This window comes from Desmodus rotundus, chromosome 7, assembly GCF_022682495.2.
Source record: "Desmodus rotundus isolate HL8 chromosome 7, HLdesRot8A.1, whole genome shotgun sequence".
Taxonomy (NCBI): Eukaryota; Metazoa; Chordata; class Mammalia; order Chiroptera; family Phyllostomidae; genus Desmodus; species Desmodus rotundus.
In genome coordinates, this window is record NC_071393.1 from 81,174,968 (window position 1) to 81,190,760 (window position 15,793).

At 40.6% G+C, this 15,793-nt stretch overlaps 1 protein-coding gene across 5 annotated transcripts in view; it reads right to left on the reverse strand.

The window, feature by feature from the left end:
* CEP152 (centrosomal protein 152) overlaps positions 1-15,793 on the reverse strand; it is a 94,135-nt gene that overhangs the window by 60,021 nt on the left and 18,321 nt on the right. For 4 of the 5 annotated variants that reach the window (XM_053928905.1, XM_053928908.2, XM_053928907.2 and 1 more), the window contains 5 exons: positions 15,085-15,250; positions 11,927-12,067; positions 10,714-10,853; positions 5,658-5,858; positions 127-274 (listed from right to left, as the gene is read on the reverse strand). In XM_053928905.1, the coding sequence (XP_053784880.1) occupies positions 127-274; positions 5,658-5,858; positions 10,714-10,853; positions 11,927-12,067; positions 15,085-15,250 (796 nt within the window). The remainder of the gene's footprint in view (positions 1-126; positions 275-5,657; positions 5,859-10,713; positions 10,854-11,926; positions 12,068-15,084; positions 15,251-15,793) is intronic. The other variant, XM_045202021.3, reaches the window with a different exon arrangement.

A 15,793-nucleotide genomic window follows, 5' to 3' on the forward strand; every position in this document is an offset into this window, starting at 1 on the left:
GTTGAAAAAAATTGTCACCCATGATTTTGCTATCTTTTCTTGATTTTTATAATTCAAGGATCCTCCTGTGTTCTCTCTGCATAGTATAGCGGCCTCCCGGGGACACAATCGCGCCCAGACGCCCACCTGAGTGCAACAAGCTGGCACACTGCCTCTGACTCTCCTCCAGACTTCTCGTCAGTCTGTTAATGGTCTCGGTCTTCCCTAGTTTGGTTGCTTCCTGATTCCTTTCCAGTTGTTTCACCTTATCTTCCAAATGGCAGCAGATGTCTTCCTAAACAGAGAAAGTGCTCAAGAAGTCATTTTCATGACCAGTTATTAAACGTGAAACTAACAACTATCATACATAATTGGGTTTTAAAGCAAATACGAAATCACCACATAGCAACAACACTTCTACTGGATAAGTGCACGAGACTGGGAGTCAGGCGGACAAAGCCACGTGATCTCAGGTAACTCATCAACTTCTTGGTCTGTTTTTTCTCTTGTAATTACAAAATAAAGGTTGTAATTACACTAATAAAGGTTGAATTTCATGATTTCTAAAGTTCCTTTCTGCGATACATTTACAAGACACTGCTGTTCTAAAATTACCTCTTATTCAAGCCAACGGAAATGTATTACACTCCTACCTGCACTTCACACTGTTGGTGTAAGTGTGTGCACACATGTGGAGGCAGACCACACTGACCCCGAGCCACGGATGGGGTCTGTCTCCCAGGACAGCGAGGACACAGATAAACACATGCAAACTCACTCGACTCTGAACATCCAAAAGCTCATTGTATTCTGAGCAGCCAAAAATGACCTCTCCCTCTTCTGAACACCTTTTACACTTGATTTGTTTCTCTCATGTTTTCCTTTCTACCTTTTACATGTCTCATTTCTCTTAACAGCCTCCTTGCAGTGCCTTTGTGGTGCCTTACACGTAGTGTGGGCTACAAAAAAGATGCATGCACGCATGTGTGTAACTGTATGGGGACACCCAGAAAATATAAAGCATGTAATAATGTATGGGGAACCGTTCCACGCGTGGGAAATGTGGCCCAGCCCCTACTCGGAAAAGCCAGTGGGGAGCGAGGTCCGGCAGGCAGGACCCACGCCCATGGATAGGTTCTGCAGTGGGGAATCAGGCCTGCATTGTACCTAGGCTGCTATGAGACTTGCTCTTGCTAAAACTCCCTCACCCTGGATTGAGGCAGCAAATTGTTTACTGAGTATCTTTAACTTCATAAAATCTGAGCTAAACCTCCCAAATATGGAGTGTAACCAGTTCAACCACTTTCTCCCTTGAGCTGTAACATCCTTCTCTTTGAAGTAATTAGCAGTATTCTGTCCTTTGTTGTCTGTAAAAGGTAATCACCTACAGTGAACCTGTGCATAGTAAATGAGGACCATCCTCGATGTAATGTGCCCAGAAAAGCAATAAAAGCCTGTCCAGGCAGGGGTCGGCTCTCTCTCTCTCTTGGACTCTCTCTCGCCCTCTCTCACTTAGAGAGTGGCCATGCCGTCCCTTTTCCTCCACAGGATTTCTGTAGTCCGTGTGTATTTGTCTATTGCAGCCACAACACAGGATCCTGCTGGCCAGGATCCGCATCAATAATGTATTCAAGGTTCTTCAAAAAATGCATTTGGGAAGTTGTAAGTCACAGGAAGGCCCACATAGAAGAAATCATCACCTCTCACTTAAAAAAGGCTTCAGAGGCTGAATTCCAGGCCAAAGGACCATGAGAGGGGCAGAGGAGTAAAGTAAGAAACTAATAGTTGGTTAAAGTTACCTGGAAAAGCCTGAAGAAGTAAGTAGAAGAGGAATATCAAGAAAGGGCTTTGAAGCAGAAAGAAGGTATTTGGGGCCAGGTCCAAAGGACAACCTAAACCCAGTAAGGCCTTAAGGACAGCAGCCCAGAGAACACCTCACAAGGGTACTGACAGCATCCTTAAGCAGAGGAAGGAGACTCTGAAGTCTGTTTCAGCTTAAAAATTTGTGTGAATTTTGTGTTCTATTTCATAATGTAGCTAGGTTTGCTTTAAATTTTTCTACTGAATTTTAGAACAAAACGAAGCTGCTGGAAACTGGTCCATGTTTATTCAACACTGTAAACCTCGTAGCACACTGCTGCTGATTCCCGGGCCAGCGTGCAAAGCACGGTCCCAAAGTGCCACAGTAACACAGCAAACACAACGAACGAGCTCATATTAATAATGACAGTGCGAACGTGTTGCAGGAAGGGGTGGGGAGACGCTAAAAGTTACGTGCTGGGAGGTCATGAGAGATTTTACAAAAGACTGCGAACTGGTTTAAAAAAAGGTAGATATGAAACACAGGGTAGACAAAAGGCAGACTGTGGCAATAATTTGACAATATGCAGCAATCAATTAAACCATGCTTTTTCCTGTTGACAAGTTCAGGAAAACAGATTATACTCATAAAACTGCAATTTAAACACACATACACACAAATAAAACCAAATGAATGGTTCCATCTTTTCCATGATTAGCTTGAGAAATGAGAACACTCAACTCAAGACAAATACAGACATCTTTTAAGACCGAACAAGACAAGTGTGGTAATAAAAAGAAGAACAGCTGAATCCATGAAAGCAGATAAAACTGAACAGATTTCTAGGGCACACACATTCAAAGAGGTCTGTGAGAGTCCCTTAGCCAACACAATGTGTTTAAAGTTGAGCCTTTAAATATAACATTAAAAGACAGGTAGGAAATAAACCATGTGAGGGTCATGACATAGGAATTCAAGTCCATGACTTCAACAAAAGCTGAAGGTTTCAAGATCAGAACGAAAAAAGGTTTTATACCATCAAGGACAAAATTAGAGATCTCCCCATGACCCCTCTACAAATGGGAGGCGTGGGAGGCAGTTTGGAGCGATAACCAGAGACATCAGAACACGACACCCCTGTGAGCTGGACAGAAGGCATTTTGGAGGAAAGAGTCTGGGAGACGGTTTGCTACTAACGAGTTCTGTCACCAAAGGAACATGGTGAGCTCCAAGAAGCTCATTTGTTCTCGTCTGCTCTGTCACACTGCAAAACCTGAGAGTCAGCCAAAGTAAAAAGAACTGTTATAATGTGTTGTGAGTATGTACAACCCTTTCTACCCAGAAAAGCTGGTGCCTGAAGGAAAACACCAAATTCATAATTAATTTTACAAGCCATATACTTCTCAAAATATACTGAACAGACACTCAGAATTTTTTAAAAATTTTTTAAAAACCCTAACTGTATCATGGGTGGCTAAATTAGGCAGTTCCGGTGTTGAACTCTGTCTGTCAAAATATAATTAAATATACATAAAGCCTGTTTACATCCTGACGCTCAGCTGTTGGTCAGTGAAGGTTTGCTGAACACATGAAGTAATATAACCAGTCTACAGCTGTAGTCCTTTCCCACCAAGAATGTGTTTTTCATAAAGCAGTAATTGTCAACCTTTTGCCAGGGAAGGGATGAACTTCTTAAAAAATCTGAGGAAGCTCAAGTCATCTCAAGAAGCCTGCATATATGCACGCCCCCTCCAAAAATCACATCCAGTTTCACAGCATTCGTCAATTCCCTGGGGCCTAGCCATGACCTGCCTTAGAAGATGCCAGGCTAGGAACCTTTCTAACTAGGAAAACCTACCGTGTGTGAACATCTACTCTGTCAACACCATAAATGACATAGTCCGTGGCTGCACAGTCGTGTGTAAGTACATGAGAGTAGCTCGGGACCTAGACACTGGCAAACGTACTCAAGTTCATCTACTGAATTGTCAGTTATTGTTACCTCGCTACTCCCTTCCAAGATTTGTTTTACTTTTCTTTGTAATCTGTTGAATACAGTGTAGTGGGAAGACATTTACCCGAAAGGGAAATAACTGACACCTCCCTCTTTAATAACGTTTATAAAGAAAAGGGGGTAAAACGTGGCATGTATACATGGTTACCAGTTATGTAAGAAAATCTCAATCTACCCTCTCCGTGCAGAACACCCTCATGCATTTTTCAGATTATAGGCAGACATCTCCCTAGCTCCTGGTTGACTTTCGCAGCACATCTAGAATCAGGAATCTCAATTCCAATTCCGATATAATATGGGTTGACCTTACATTCAAAATACTACTGAGACAAACGAGAGCAAATGGACAGCATAAAGGGACACAGCTAGAAACACTTCCAGAAAGAAAAAACTAGAAGCACTTTAAAATCAGCACTCTGCAAAGCAGTTATGCAAATATATGTGGAGGACTACATCAGTGCTAAGCTCTGTTAAAAAAAAAAAAAAAAAAAAAACCATCACAGAATATAACAGTGGAAAAAAGACCTTAATCAACCCTTCAGTTTGTGGTCTGAAGCCCAATCAAGACTTCATTCTGTGTTCCAGTCTAGGTTTCTCTACTGAAGGGGGCAGAGTGGAAGTGGTGAGAGTAAAGAACGGACTGGGCACAGGGGCTGAGTACACTAGGAACTCCTCCCAGCCCTCCGTGTAACTGTGCCTAAGTCAGCCAAGAGTGGAGAGATCCACGAGTAACCCAGAATGGAAAAGCCACCAGACTCCACTCTCTTGTCATCCACGGAGGACGATTCTCCAAGCCTAACTTTAACGCTATCACCCAAACATAGACAAAGTTAGTAAAACTGTATCTCAAATTCCATTGTTTAAATATTATGTAAAGTACATTTTCAAAACTTTGGCATAGCCTTTGTCTTTCCCCAGCCCTACATATATTCTACACTGATCAAATTCACAACAATTTTCTATATAAGAAGAAGAAAAACACTTCAGGAAAATAAAGCTAATAAAAACTCATATAAATACACATAAAAATAAAATAAAAGAGCATACAATCATTATTGCAATAATGCATCTTATACAGCTCTACCTAAATAATGGAAAAACTTAAGAGTCAGCTGTATAAATAAGAACCCAAATCAGGATGAATTTTAAGTGTGGTGGAATGTTCCATACCCTCACATCTTACTCTTCTTCTTCTATTTGTTTGGGTGGAGTTAATTCTGAAATTATACTAAGGAAAACGCACTCTGAAATCTTATTCATTGAAACGACTACCTGGAGCTTTGGAACACAGCAAACCCACCACCTGACTCACCGTCAACTTACAGCACATCATTCCCTGTGGGGCAAAAACAGTAAAAACTGAAATGTGTTCAAGTTTCAGACCTCAATAAATTTAGATCAGACTGCCTTCCCTATTTTATTATACTATTCTCAAAAGATACTTCTCTCCAGAACCATTTCTAGACAGTCTTAATGATAGGTTTCTTACCAAATGCTGGGAGACCCAAGAAAGGTTTTCTAGTGGCTAAGCTCCCAGACCAATCTCAAGTTCATGCCATCTCCCAAAACACTCATTCCTTTCGGTTTGGATTTATAAAAGGACAATATGAACAATTTCTATAAATATTCAACAAGGAAACAACTAGTAGTGTGAGAACACTCTACAAGAGGGGAGATTTCCAAAATCATGCCTGATTCAGGGTATATTCATAAATAAAAATCTTTGCCTTTAAAGTTTTACTTACAATCGAAAACCTACGGCAAACATGCAAAATTTCTATATGGAGAACCACAAAATGTCAGCTACAAGAAATAACCACCTTTACTTAGTGATAATAGTCGCTCATTTGTAATCATCCTGACCTGTTCCTTAAGGGCAGTCACCGTAGCATCCAATTTCTCCTGCAGAGACGACACCTGCTCTTCGTACTTCTTGGTCAGGCCCATAACGACGCTCTCGTGCTGCTCCCGGGCTCGCTGGAGGGATTCAGATCGGTGAAGGTCCAGCAGCTGCTGCTTCAGGCTCTCCAGAGCCATTTCCGTGGTTCTGGACTTCTTAATCACCTAGTAGAAAGATACAGGATTATCCATGTTTACAGTGTTGACTCTGTGCTCTCTTTATGTACTTTAAAAATCAACCATGCTTTAATGACAGAGAAGAAAGGGTCTCCCCATGGTGGCTCTAGTTCCTTAAGACGTCCCCCATCCAAGTACTAACCAGGCCTGACCCTGCTTAGCTTCCGAGATCAGACGAGATCGTGTTCAGGGCGGTATGGCCACAGACCCTTAAGACGTCCCTAACTTGGAGCCCCCGGGCCCATGGTTGCTGCAAACATTATTCACTGAGAAAAGAAAGTCTGTAGTTGCCCGAGATGGCGATGCGTGTATCAGACCAGGGATGTGCAGCTACTACCCTGGTCCCATTGCTGTGTGCGCTGCTCTGGGAGCCAAGTGTGGGGGCCACCCAAACGTCAGGTCCCAGAAAAATGACAACTGTTTCTTGAAAGACTAATAAAACCTGTCAGTGGTCACTTACTAAGAACAAAGTTTTGAAAGGTATAATTGAACAGTTGCAAAATAATGGCATAGTAAGCTAAAAACTGGCTCCCAAAAGATGTCCATATCCTAATCCCTGAAAACCTATAAATATCTTATATTACATGGCAAGAGAAACTAAGGTTGTGGGCTGAATTTAAGTTGCTAAACAGATGACCTTAAATTAAAGAGATTATCCTGGATTATCCGGGTTGGCCCAATATCCACAATTGTGCTAAAATGAGGAAAACTGAGGCAGAAAAGTCAGAGCCAATGGCTTCTGGCTCTGAGGATGGAAATCGGCCACCAACCCTTTGCATGCAGCCTCTCAAAGCTGGAAAAGGCGAGAAAATGAATTCCCTCCCAGAGCCTCCAAAAAGCAACACAGCCCTGGGGGCACCTTAATTTTAACCCAGTGAGATCCCTATCAGGCTTCCGACATCCAGAACCGTAACATAATAAATCTGTGTTATTTTAAACCACTAAGTTTTTGGTAATTGCTAGAGCAACCACAGAAAACCAAAACACTTAGTGATTCTGATAGTTTCTTTTATTTTATTCTTTTACTTATGCTATTTTTTTGATAAATGCAATTTCTAACTTAGATTACAAAGTTATAAACTCTTACAACATAAAACCAATTCAGACATTTTATCTAATAGCTTTATCAGTTTTCAAAAATGTTTAGATGCTAATAATCTACTGCAATATTGTAATTTCTAAGAAATATATATTTGGTCTCCATCCAAATTTTCTAAGTGTTCAGAGTGATAAAATATGTCTTTTGTTATGTTACCAAGGGTGGCTTTTCACCTAAGGATGGGGGCTGGCCTGCCAATGGAACCAACCGTGTGCTTAGAGGGCTGGAACTTTCAGTCCCAACCCCTGACCGCCAGGAAGAGGAGAGGGGCTAAAGGCTGAATTAATTACCAGTGGCCAAAGATTTAATCAGCCATGTTATTCAATGAGCCTCCATAAAAACCCAAAAGGACAGGGTTCAGAGAGCCTCTGAGCTGGACAACGCGTGGAGATGCAGGGAAAGTGGCACTTGGAGAGGGCATGGAAGTCCACACCCTTTCCCCACAGCTCGCCCTACGCATCTCTGCCATCTGCCTGTTCCTGGGTCATATCCTTTTATAATAAACTGCTGACCTAGTAAGTAAAATGTTTCTCTGGGCTCTATGAGCCCCTCCAGCAAATTAGTGGGACCCAGAAGGGGGGGTCAAGGGAACCTCTGATGTAGAGCCAGCGAGTCAGAAGTATAGGCGACAACCTCAGATGACAACTGGCATCTGAGGTTGGTGCAGACAGTGCAAGAATTGATGAATTCTTTGAAACCCAGCTGGTGTCTGAGAATTGCTTTGTATTGATTTGGGGAGAACAGGAGAAACGTGGGGGGAAAAACCCATGGGTGGGGACTTGTTAATCAGATAGCAGTATGCCATGGAAAGTTTTGTGCACATACAAGTACAGAAACACAACAGACTTGAGTGTGAGGAGAGAGAGAGATGAGATAGGCAAGGTTAGATGGTCATCTTGATGCTATACCTCGTCCCGCAGGTAAAGCAGGGTCACTAAAAAGCTTTAAGGCAAGGATGAGCAGAACAGTATTTTACAAAGATTACTCAGGTGGCCACAAGAGAGACTTTGGAGAAGCGTAAAAGAACAGAGTCTAGTAAGAGACTTTTGCAAAAGATGATAAAAACCCAAATTAGGGTCTTATGGGCAGCAATGAGGAGACTCAGCAGAACGTAGTAGATGAAGGGGAACAGGGAAGCTAAGGTCGCCTCCAGATTTCCCGTGTGCAGATGACTGGGTGGGGGAGACCATGCTTCCTCCAAAGTAAAGAAAAGAACTGCAGGCTTAAGGTGGAAAAAGGGATAAACTTCAAAGTTCTTCTAAATTTAGTCCTACCATACCCAAAGTTAACTAACTAAACTTTTCCTTTTTTAAATTCTTTTAAATAAAGTTTATTGATTATGCTATTACAGTTGTCTCATTTTTTTCTCTCCTTTATTCCTCTCCCCACTGCACCAATCCCCCACCAGTAACCCCCACTTAGTTCATGTCCATGGATCGGATATATATGTTCTTTGGCTTCTCCATTTCCCATACTACTCTTAACCTTCTCCCTGTCTACTTTGTACCTACCAATTATGCTTCTTAGTCCCTGAACCTTTTCCCCTTTTCTCCCCGCCCCCCGCTGATAACCCAGCACATGATCTCCATATTTGTGATTCTATTCCTGCTTCACTTGTTTGCTTAGTTTATGTTTTGGAGGGTTTTTTTAGGTTCAGTTATTGATAGTTGTGAGTTTGTCGTCATTTTACTGTTCATATTTTTTATCTTCTTTTTCTTAGATAAGTCCCTTAACATTTCATATAATAAGGGCTTAGTGATGATGAACTCCTTTAACTTGACCTTATCTGGGAAGCACTTTGTCTGCCCTCCCATTCTAAATGATAGCTTTGCTGGATACAGTAACTTGGATGTAGGTCCTTGCCTTTCATGACTTCAAATACTTCCTTCCAGCCCCTTCTTGCCTATAAGGTCTCTTTTGAGAAATCAGCTGACAGTATTATGGGAACTCCTTTGTAGGTAACTGTGTCCTTTTCTCTTGCTGCTTGTAAAATTTTCTCTCATCTTTAATCTTGGGTAATGTAATTATGATGTGTTTCGTTGTATGCTTCCTTGAGTCCAACTTCTTAGGGACTCTCTGAGCTTCTAGACTTCTTAGTCTAGACTTCTTAGAAGTCTATCTCCTTTGCCAGATTGGGGAAGTTCTCCTTCATTATTTTCTCAAGTAAGTTTTCAATTTCTTGCTCTTCCTCTCCTTCTGACACCCCTATGATTCAGATGTTGGAACGTTTGAAGTTGTCCCAGAGGTTCCTAAGCCTCTCCTCATCTTTCTGAATTCTTGTTTCTTCATTCTGTTCTGGTTGAATGTTTCTCTTCCTTCTGCTCCAAATCATTAATTTCAGCCTAGGTTTCCTTCTTTTCACTGTTGGTTCCCTGTGTATTTCCCTTTATTTCACTTTGTGTAGCCTTCACTTCTTCCTCTATTTTGTGGCCATTCTCAACCATTTCTGTGAGCATCTTGATTACCAGTGTTTTGAACTCTGCATCTGATAGGTTGGCTATCTCTTCATCATTTTGTTCTATTTTTGGAGCTTTGATCTGTTCTTTCATTTGGGCCATATTTCTTTGTCTTGGTGCACCTGTTGCATAGTAAGGGGCAGAGCCTTAGGCATTCACCAGGGCCGGGCCACCCATGTGGCTGCATTGTGGCACTGTATGTGGAGGAGGGGTCCAAGAGGGAACAATGCTGCTTGGTCAGCTCTCAGTCATCTTTCAGTCACTTCCCCCACTACCCACAAGTAAATTGGGCCCTTCTGGTGCTGATTCCCAGGTGGGTAGGTTTGTGTACATTCTAGGACCTGGTTGGTCTCGCCAACGAACTCTCCTGTGAGGCTGGCAGTTTCTCCTGGCACTGCAATCCCTACATATTTTTCAGCCAGAGGTTTTGAGGCTTTAGTTTCCTGCACTGGAACCCTGGGTTCCAATAAAGATCCTGCATGACAAGCCAGAACCCAGCATCTACTTCCAGAGTACCCTTCAGGGATGTTTGGGAGCCAAAAGTGACCTTAGAAACCTGGCAGGAAGATGGCCCACTGCCACCTGGCTGGCAATGAGGACCTTTGTTTCTTAGTCTGGACAGTTAAGGTGATCTGGTTAAGCCAAGGCTCAGCACAGTCTGTCCCACTCCCCAGTTTATCTGTACACAATGTGGGGACCGTATGGTCCGCCAGCCGCAGTCTTGCCGCGCTTCCTTGCTGCATATCCTCTTCACCCCGGCTTCCCATCTCCGCCCCTCCTACCAGTCTGGATGAATGTTTCTTCTTTAAATCCTTGGTTGTCGGACTTCCATACAGTTCGATTTTCTGGCAGTTCTGGTTATTTTTTATTTTTAAATTTTTTGTTGTCCTTCTTTTGGTTGTGCGAGGAGGCAAAGTGTATCTACCTAGGCCTCTATTTTGGCCGGAAGTCCTAGACTTTTCATTTATGGTAAAAAGTAAGTAATTTTTTAGTATAAATAATTAAGATAAAATATTTACCACCCTAGCCAGGTAGCTCAGTTATTTGAAGCATCATCCCATACACCAAAAGGTTGTGGGTTCTATCCTCGGTCACATCATGTACCTAGGTTGTGGGTTCAATCCCCAGTCCGGATGCATGTTGGGGGAGGTGTGGGGGTGGGGCAACCAATCAATGTTCCTCTCTCACATAGAAGTTCCTCTCTCTCACTCCCTTCTCTCCCTCCCTCCCTTCCTCTCTCTCTAAAAATAAATATAACCTCAGGTGAGAATTTTTTTTTTTAATTTACCTGTTCTTCGTTAACTTTTAATGCTTGTATTTGGGTCTCCAGTGCTTTTATTTGTGCTTCAAGTTGTATCTCTCTTTCTTTTCCATTCTGAAAGAGTTTCTGTGATTCTCGAAGGCTGAGAGCCAAACCATCCTTTTCATCTAGAATATTAAAAATGTTCATATAAATAACCTGTCAATGTAAAGGAACCCTACTTGTCATAATCTCTATTGAATATCAGATCTATATTACTGCATAAATTGTGCATAAATGTTGATGCATTCAATTGAATTCAGATAATGAACTTCAGTTGATTTTGAGAAAACTAGAGAAGTTCCAAAAAAGAATGCACGACTGACACAAAAGAAATTTAGAGAACCAGGACCACTGCCTTCAAAAATCTCATTGTATCCCTTTGGGGACCAAAGATTTCCTAACAATGATTTCAGCATCTGTTTACTTGAGAAGCTACAGGGATATGACAAACCCTAATCAAAAAAGAAACCTGAGGAATAACTACTTTTTATACACACTTGCAGTGAACTCTTAAACTCACCTATGCTTAAATTCCTCTCGCACACTTTTTTACATGGCAGCCCACAAGTTCTCTGGAAATAAATTTTATGAGCATTACAGAAAAAGACCTTTCATCACTATCAATTAAGTTTGAAATGAGCTGGAGTTCAGTCTATCAATGAAAGTTCAGCAATGACCAAAACTACAGACAGCACGAAGAGTCAGCAATTATAATCTGAATCTGTACTTTCTCTGCATGCTTCTCCCACGTATGGCTCCATTTTCTCCTTGGCATACCTAAAGGAGTTCCGGATCACTAGCTCTTACTTGGATTAAAACATGATGCTAATTTGTAGACTCAGAAATGTCTTGCAAACTAAACACAAGTCTCTCTGGGAATTGTAATACTTCATCCAAAATAAATTAATCAACAACTTTTTATGACAGGATGCTATCAGCATAGTTAAGCAATATGCATTTATTCTAAAAGCCTAAAAGAAAGAAAAGGAAAGAAAAGGGAGAAAATGAGGACCTCAAAATAGTATGTCCTGGAGAGAGGTAATCCCAGGAAAGGTGTCCAAAGTCCTGGGGTTGGTTTCCTTCTGACTAACTCACTATGATGCCCCTGAACAGTACATCAGCTCTCTAAGCTTCACATTTAAACTACAAACAACAAGATAGCTGTCTCTAGCATAGCTCATAACAGCCATTACCTTACCTTTGATTATCAGAAGCTGGTGGTTCAGATATCTGATTTGACGCTCACTTTCATTTAACTTTTCAAATAAATTGTCTAGTTGTCTCTCCTTTGCTTTGTTAAGCACCTGAAGTTGAATAATCTGCATATTTTCTGCAGAATCTGATTTGGAATTAAAAACAATTTATTAGATAAAAGAATACCAAAATATAAATTTGTGGTCATTGAGGGCAATGTTTTTCAAACTGTGGAGACAACTCATTGGAGTACCATGAAAACAAGTCAGTGGACTGTGAACAATATTCCTTAAATTAAAAAAAACCAACAAGAAAGAATATAATAGAACATATCAGGGAGCATCATGTAGTACAAATGAGTAGTATTTTGTGAAACTTGTTTTTGTTATATAGACATATATATATATATATTAATATTGTAGACCGCATCTCAATGTAAAAAATTTATTTCTCACTGTGGTCACTGCCAGAAAAATTTGAAAAGTCACTGGTTTAGAGTGTAACCTTAATCACTACCATTTTGGCTAATAAAAAATAAATGTACACCAATGTGAACAAAAAAGGGGCTGTGCAATAAACCTCAGGGAAGCACGTGGCAGGCCTGACAATCTCCGTGACCAAAATGAACCACACAGGATGTTGTACTCACAATTCCTACCTGGGCAGGTCATACCAGGTAGTCACATCCCAGGCCTACAGCATCATTAGCAAAAGTCAATCTTTACCTTAAGTGAGCCCTGTCCATTGTTCTTATGCACCTAGGCCAACATTCCTTTGAAATATCAGAGTAATCTTCTTTCCTTCCCCTCGAAGGCATAGCCACAGACACCAGAGCACAAGACCAGAGAAGCCCTCATTGCTCTCTGTTCCCCACACACCGCCTGTGTGTGCTGTCGATTACCAGCTACCACCCTGTGCCCACCAGTGTGAAAGAAGCATATGTCTCTCCATTTTGCTTCTAATCCAAACTTAGAGATTTTCCTGTTATGCGTTCTCCCACCCCTCATCCTATCACCAATGGATTTCATGCACCTTCCTTATGTCTTCTCCTTTGATTCTAGTGTATGAAGCAAGCTGCAAAACTGCCGCTCTCCGGAGCTATCACAACATGTGCTTCCTGGCATATGTCGTCCATTTGGCTCAAATAAACGCATAAAAATTCTCTACAGGTTTGGACGTTTCTTAAGTTGACACCAATTACAAGGGAATAGAGTTTTATGCTCTCATAAAATTGAAAAATAAGTATATCGGAGTCTCTAAAATCATTTTTAAAGAAAATTTCTAGATAATCTCCACAAAATATTTTATTATAAGCAGGAGTGAGGATTACATTATATTCATATTTATGCTGGCATTTAACTGTTGAATTAATGAATAGATTAATAAAGGATTTTGAGGTCTTCTTTCAGAAATGATTAAAGTCATTTTAAGGACCACTTAAAAATGACTGGGGGTAAAAAGAAAAAATGATTCATAGGAGAAGGATAATGGTTCAACTACACAATGGCAAACATTCATTTTCTACTAGAACAGCGCTCCTACTTGCTAGCGAACAAAGCAAGCCTCTTTTTTAAAAAAGAGATGTGGTTAAAACACACAAAAAATGAAGACTGAAAACTTTGTTACAAGTTAAACTCCTCTCGGAACAGGACTAGCCCAGGAATAAACCCAGGGTACATGCCACACCTCTCTTCAAAGTCATTTTTTTAAACTGCTGTTGCTAGGAAGCTGTAATCACTAAATCTGGCACTACCATTACATTTAATGACCTTCCAAATGTCAGATTTAGGCAAATGTGTAACTGGCTTAAACGGAAAATAAATCAACTTAATAAAATGCAGATTAAGAAAGTGATAAAATGTTATATACGCAGAACAACCACAGAACACGGGAACTGAAAGAGAAAAGACCCAGGCCATGGCTGCAGTGCTTACTTACACAGCCTAACCCCAGCTCTGACACCGCACTGTCCCCCTCCTCATCTCTGCATTCCACAATGCCTTACGATCAAAGAGAGGCCCCCCCACATTTGCGTTGACTCACTCGAGGGCACGTGAGTCTGCAGCCCAGCGCATGACGGAACCCATGCTGTCAAGTTAAAGCATGAAGCCCAGTTTTCTCTTTGGCACAGCCCCAGAAGAATCTAGAATATCCAATATGTCTTTCCTCTGGCTGCTGCTTTTTTTTTCTTTTATCCTCGCTTGAGGACATTTTTTCATTGCTTTTTAGAGAGAGAAGGAGAGAGAGATCCCCGGCCTCTTAAATGTCAAATTAACAAAGAACAAACTTGTTGTCACTCTCTAGAATCACACGGTTCCTTCGACATGCACAATAATCAGAAGTTATTTCACAGGTCAGAGAGTCTGACAATGAAAGGTGGATCTGTGAAAGCACTAATTTGGGTCGGAGTACAAGTTTTGATTTTTGGTTCTGGGTGTTTTATCTCCTCAAAAAGCTCTAGTAGTACTTTTCTCATTCTCATATTTATACATATACAATCCAAAAAACTTTTTTGGTAAGTGCCACATGACTAAAGCTGAGATAGGAGTCTAATTTAAATTCTGAACATTAAGTAATTCATGTCAGCGTTGTTTAATTATTATACTAAAACTCTAAAAGTCAAAAGAAAAAATTTAAGATGATAATGTTCATTTACTAAACTACATTTCTATATAATGAAAAATCTAGGACTAAAGGGACAAGTATATTTCATTTTCCAAATTAGACTTCAGTTAGAAAAACAAAAGCTAATGAAAAGTCTTAACCAACTGCAATGCTCAAATGTACAGTTGAGAAAATTCTATTTTAGTTTTTTATTACAGAAAACTTCAAATACATAAGAAGGTAGAGAAGAGAGCACAATGAATTCCACGAACTCATCACCCAGCATCACCAACTATGAACCCACATCCAGAGTCTCACTTGATCTGTGTCCCCACCCAGCAACACCCCTCAACACCATATCAGCTGAAGTAAATCCTAGACTTCCTATCAGTTTACTCATTAATACTTCAGGATATATTTCTAACAATAGGGCTCTTTTAAAAAAACCACCACAATTCAATTACCATACTTAACAAAGTAATGATTCTTGAACATGCTTAAAATGTTTCAAATTCTCCAATCATGTTATTAGGAAATAAATATAAACTTGATACATACTTTCACTAGCTCCTAAAAACTGCTGTTGCAGGCCTTCAAATGTGTCACCTCCTGCTATCTCCTGGGCTGGTGAGTCATTGTTCTGAGCAGGAGCCTGATATGGTTTGTACGTCACTGTGTACGGTTCCAGCCCTTGACAGCCGGGGCCTTGTGATGTACCAAACTGCTGTTATAAGATGATAAACGAAACTGACAATTAGGATTTGGCCTTTTCCTCAAAAATTTTCTGAATTAGGCACCTTAGGAACTTAAGGAACTGAACTGCGGTACAATGATAAATTTTATACGTACATCTTTGCTTTAAAATAACTTACTGTTATTTAACACTATTCATTGAAGGTCTGCAAACTATAATTTCACATATCTTAACTGCATTCTCAGCATACAATAGGCCAATTCCATAAATAACACTCAAGAATCCCAGTAAGACTGTAGAGAAATACTTAAGGGTGACTTAGATGATAGCAACAGCTTGGGAACGTCGAAGTACACATATGCAGTAATAAGAACATGTGTTACAACGTTGTATATGTGATAAATATTCAATACCTTCTGTGGAACCAATACTGTTTACACAGACAGGAAAGAACACAACTACCTTAAAAGAAAAAAAGTCACCCTGCCATTGGGTGACACAGAATAGCTATTGGCAAAACCAGGCATTCATTGTCATTAAGCAGTGTAAGAAACAGCTAACTGTATCCTGAGG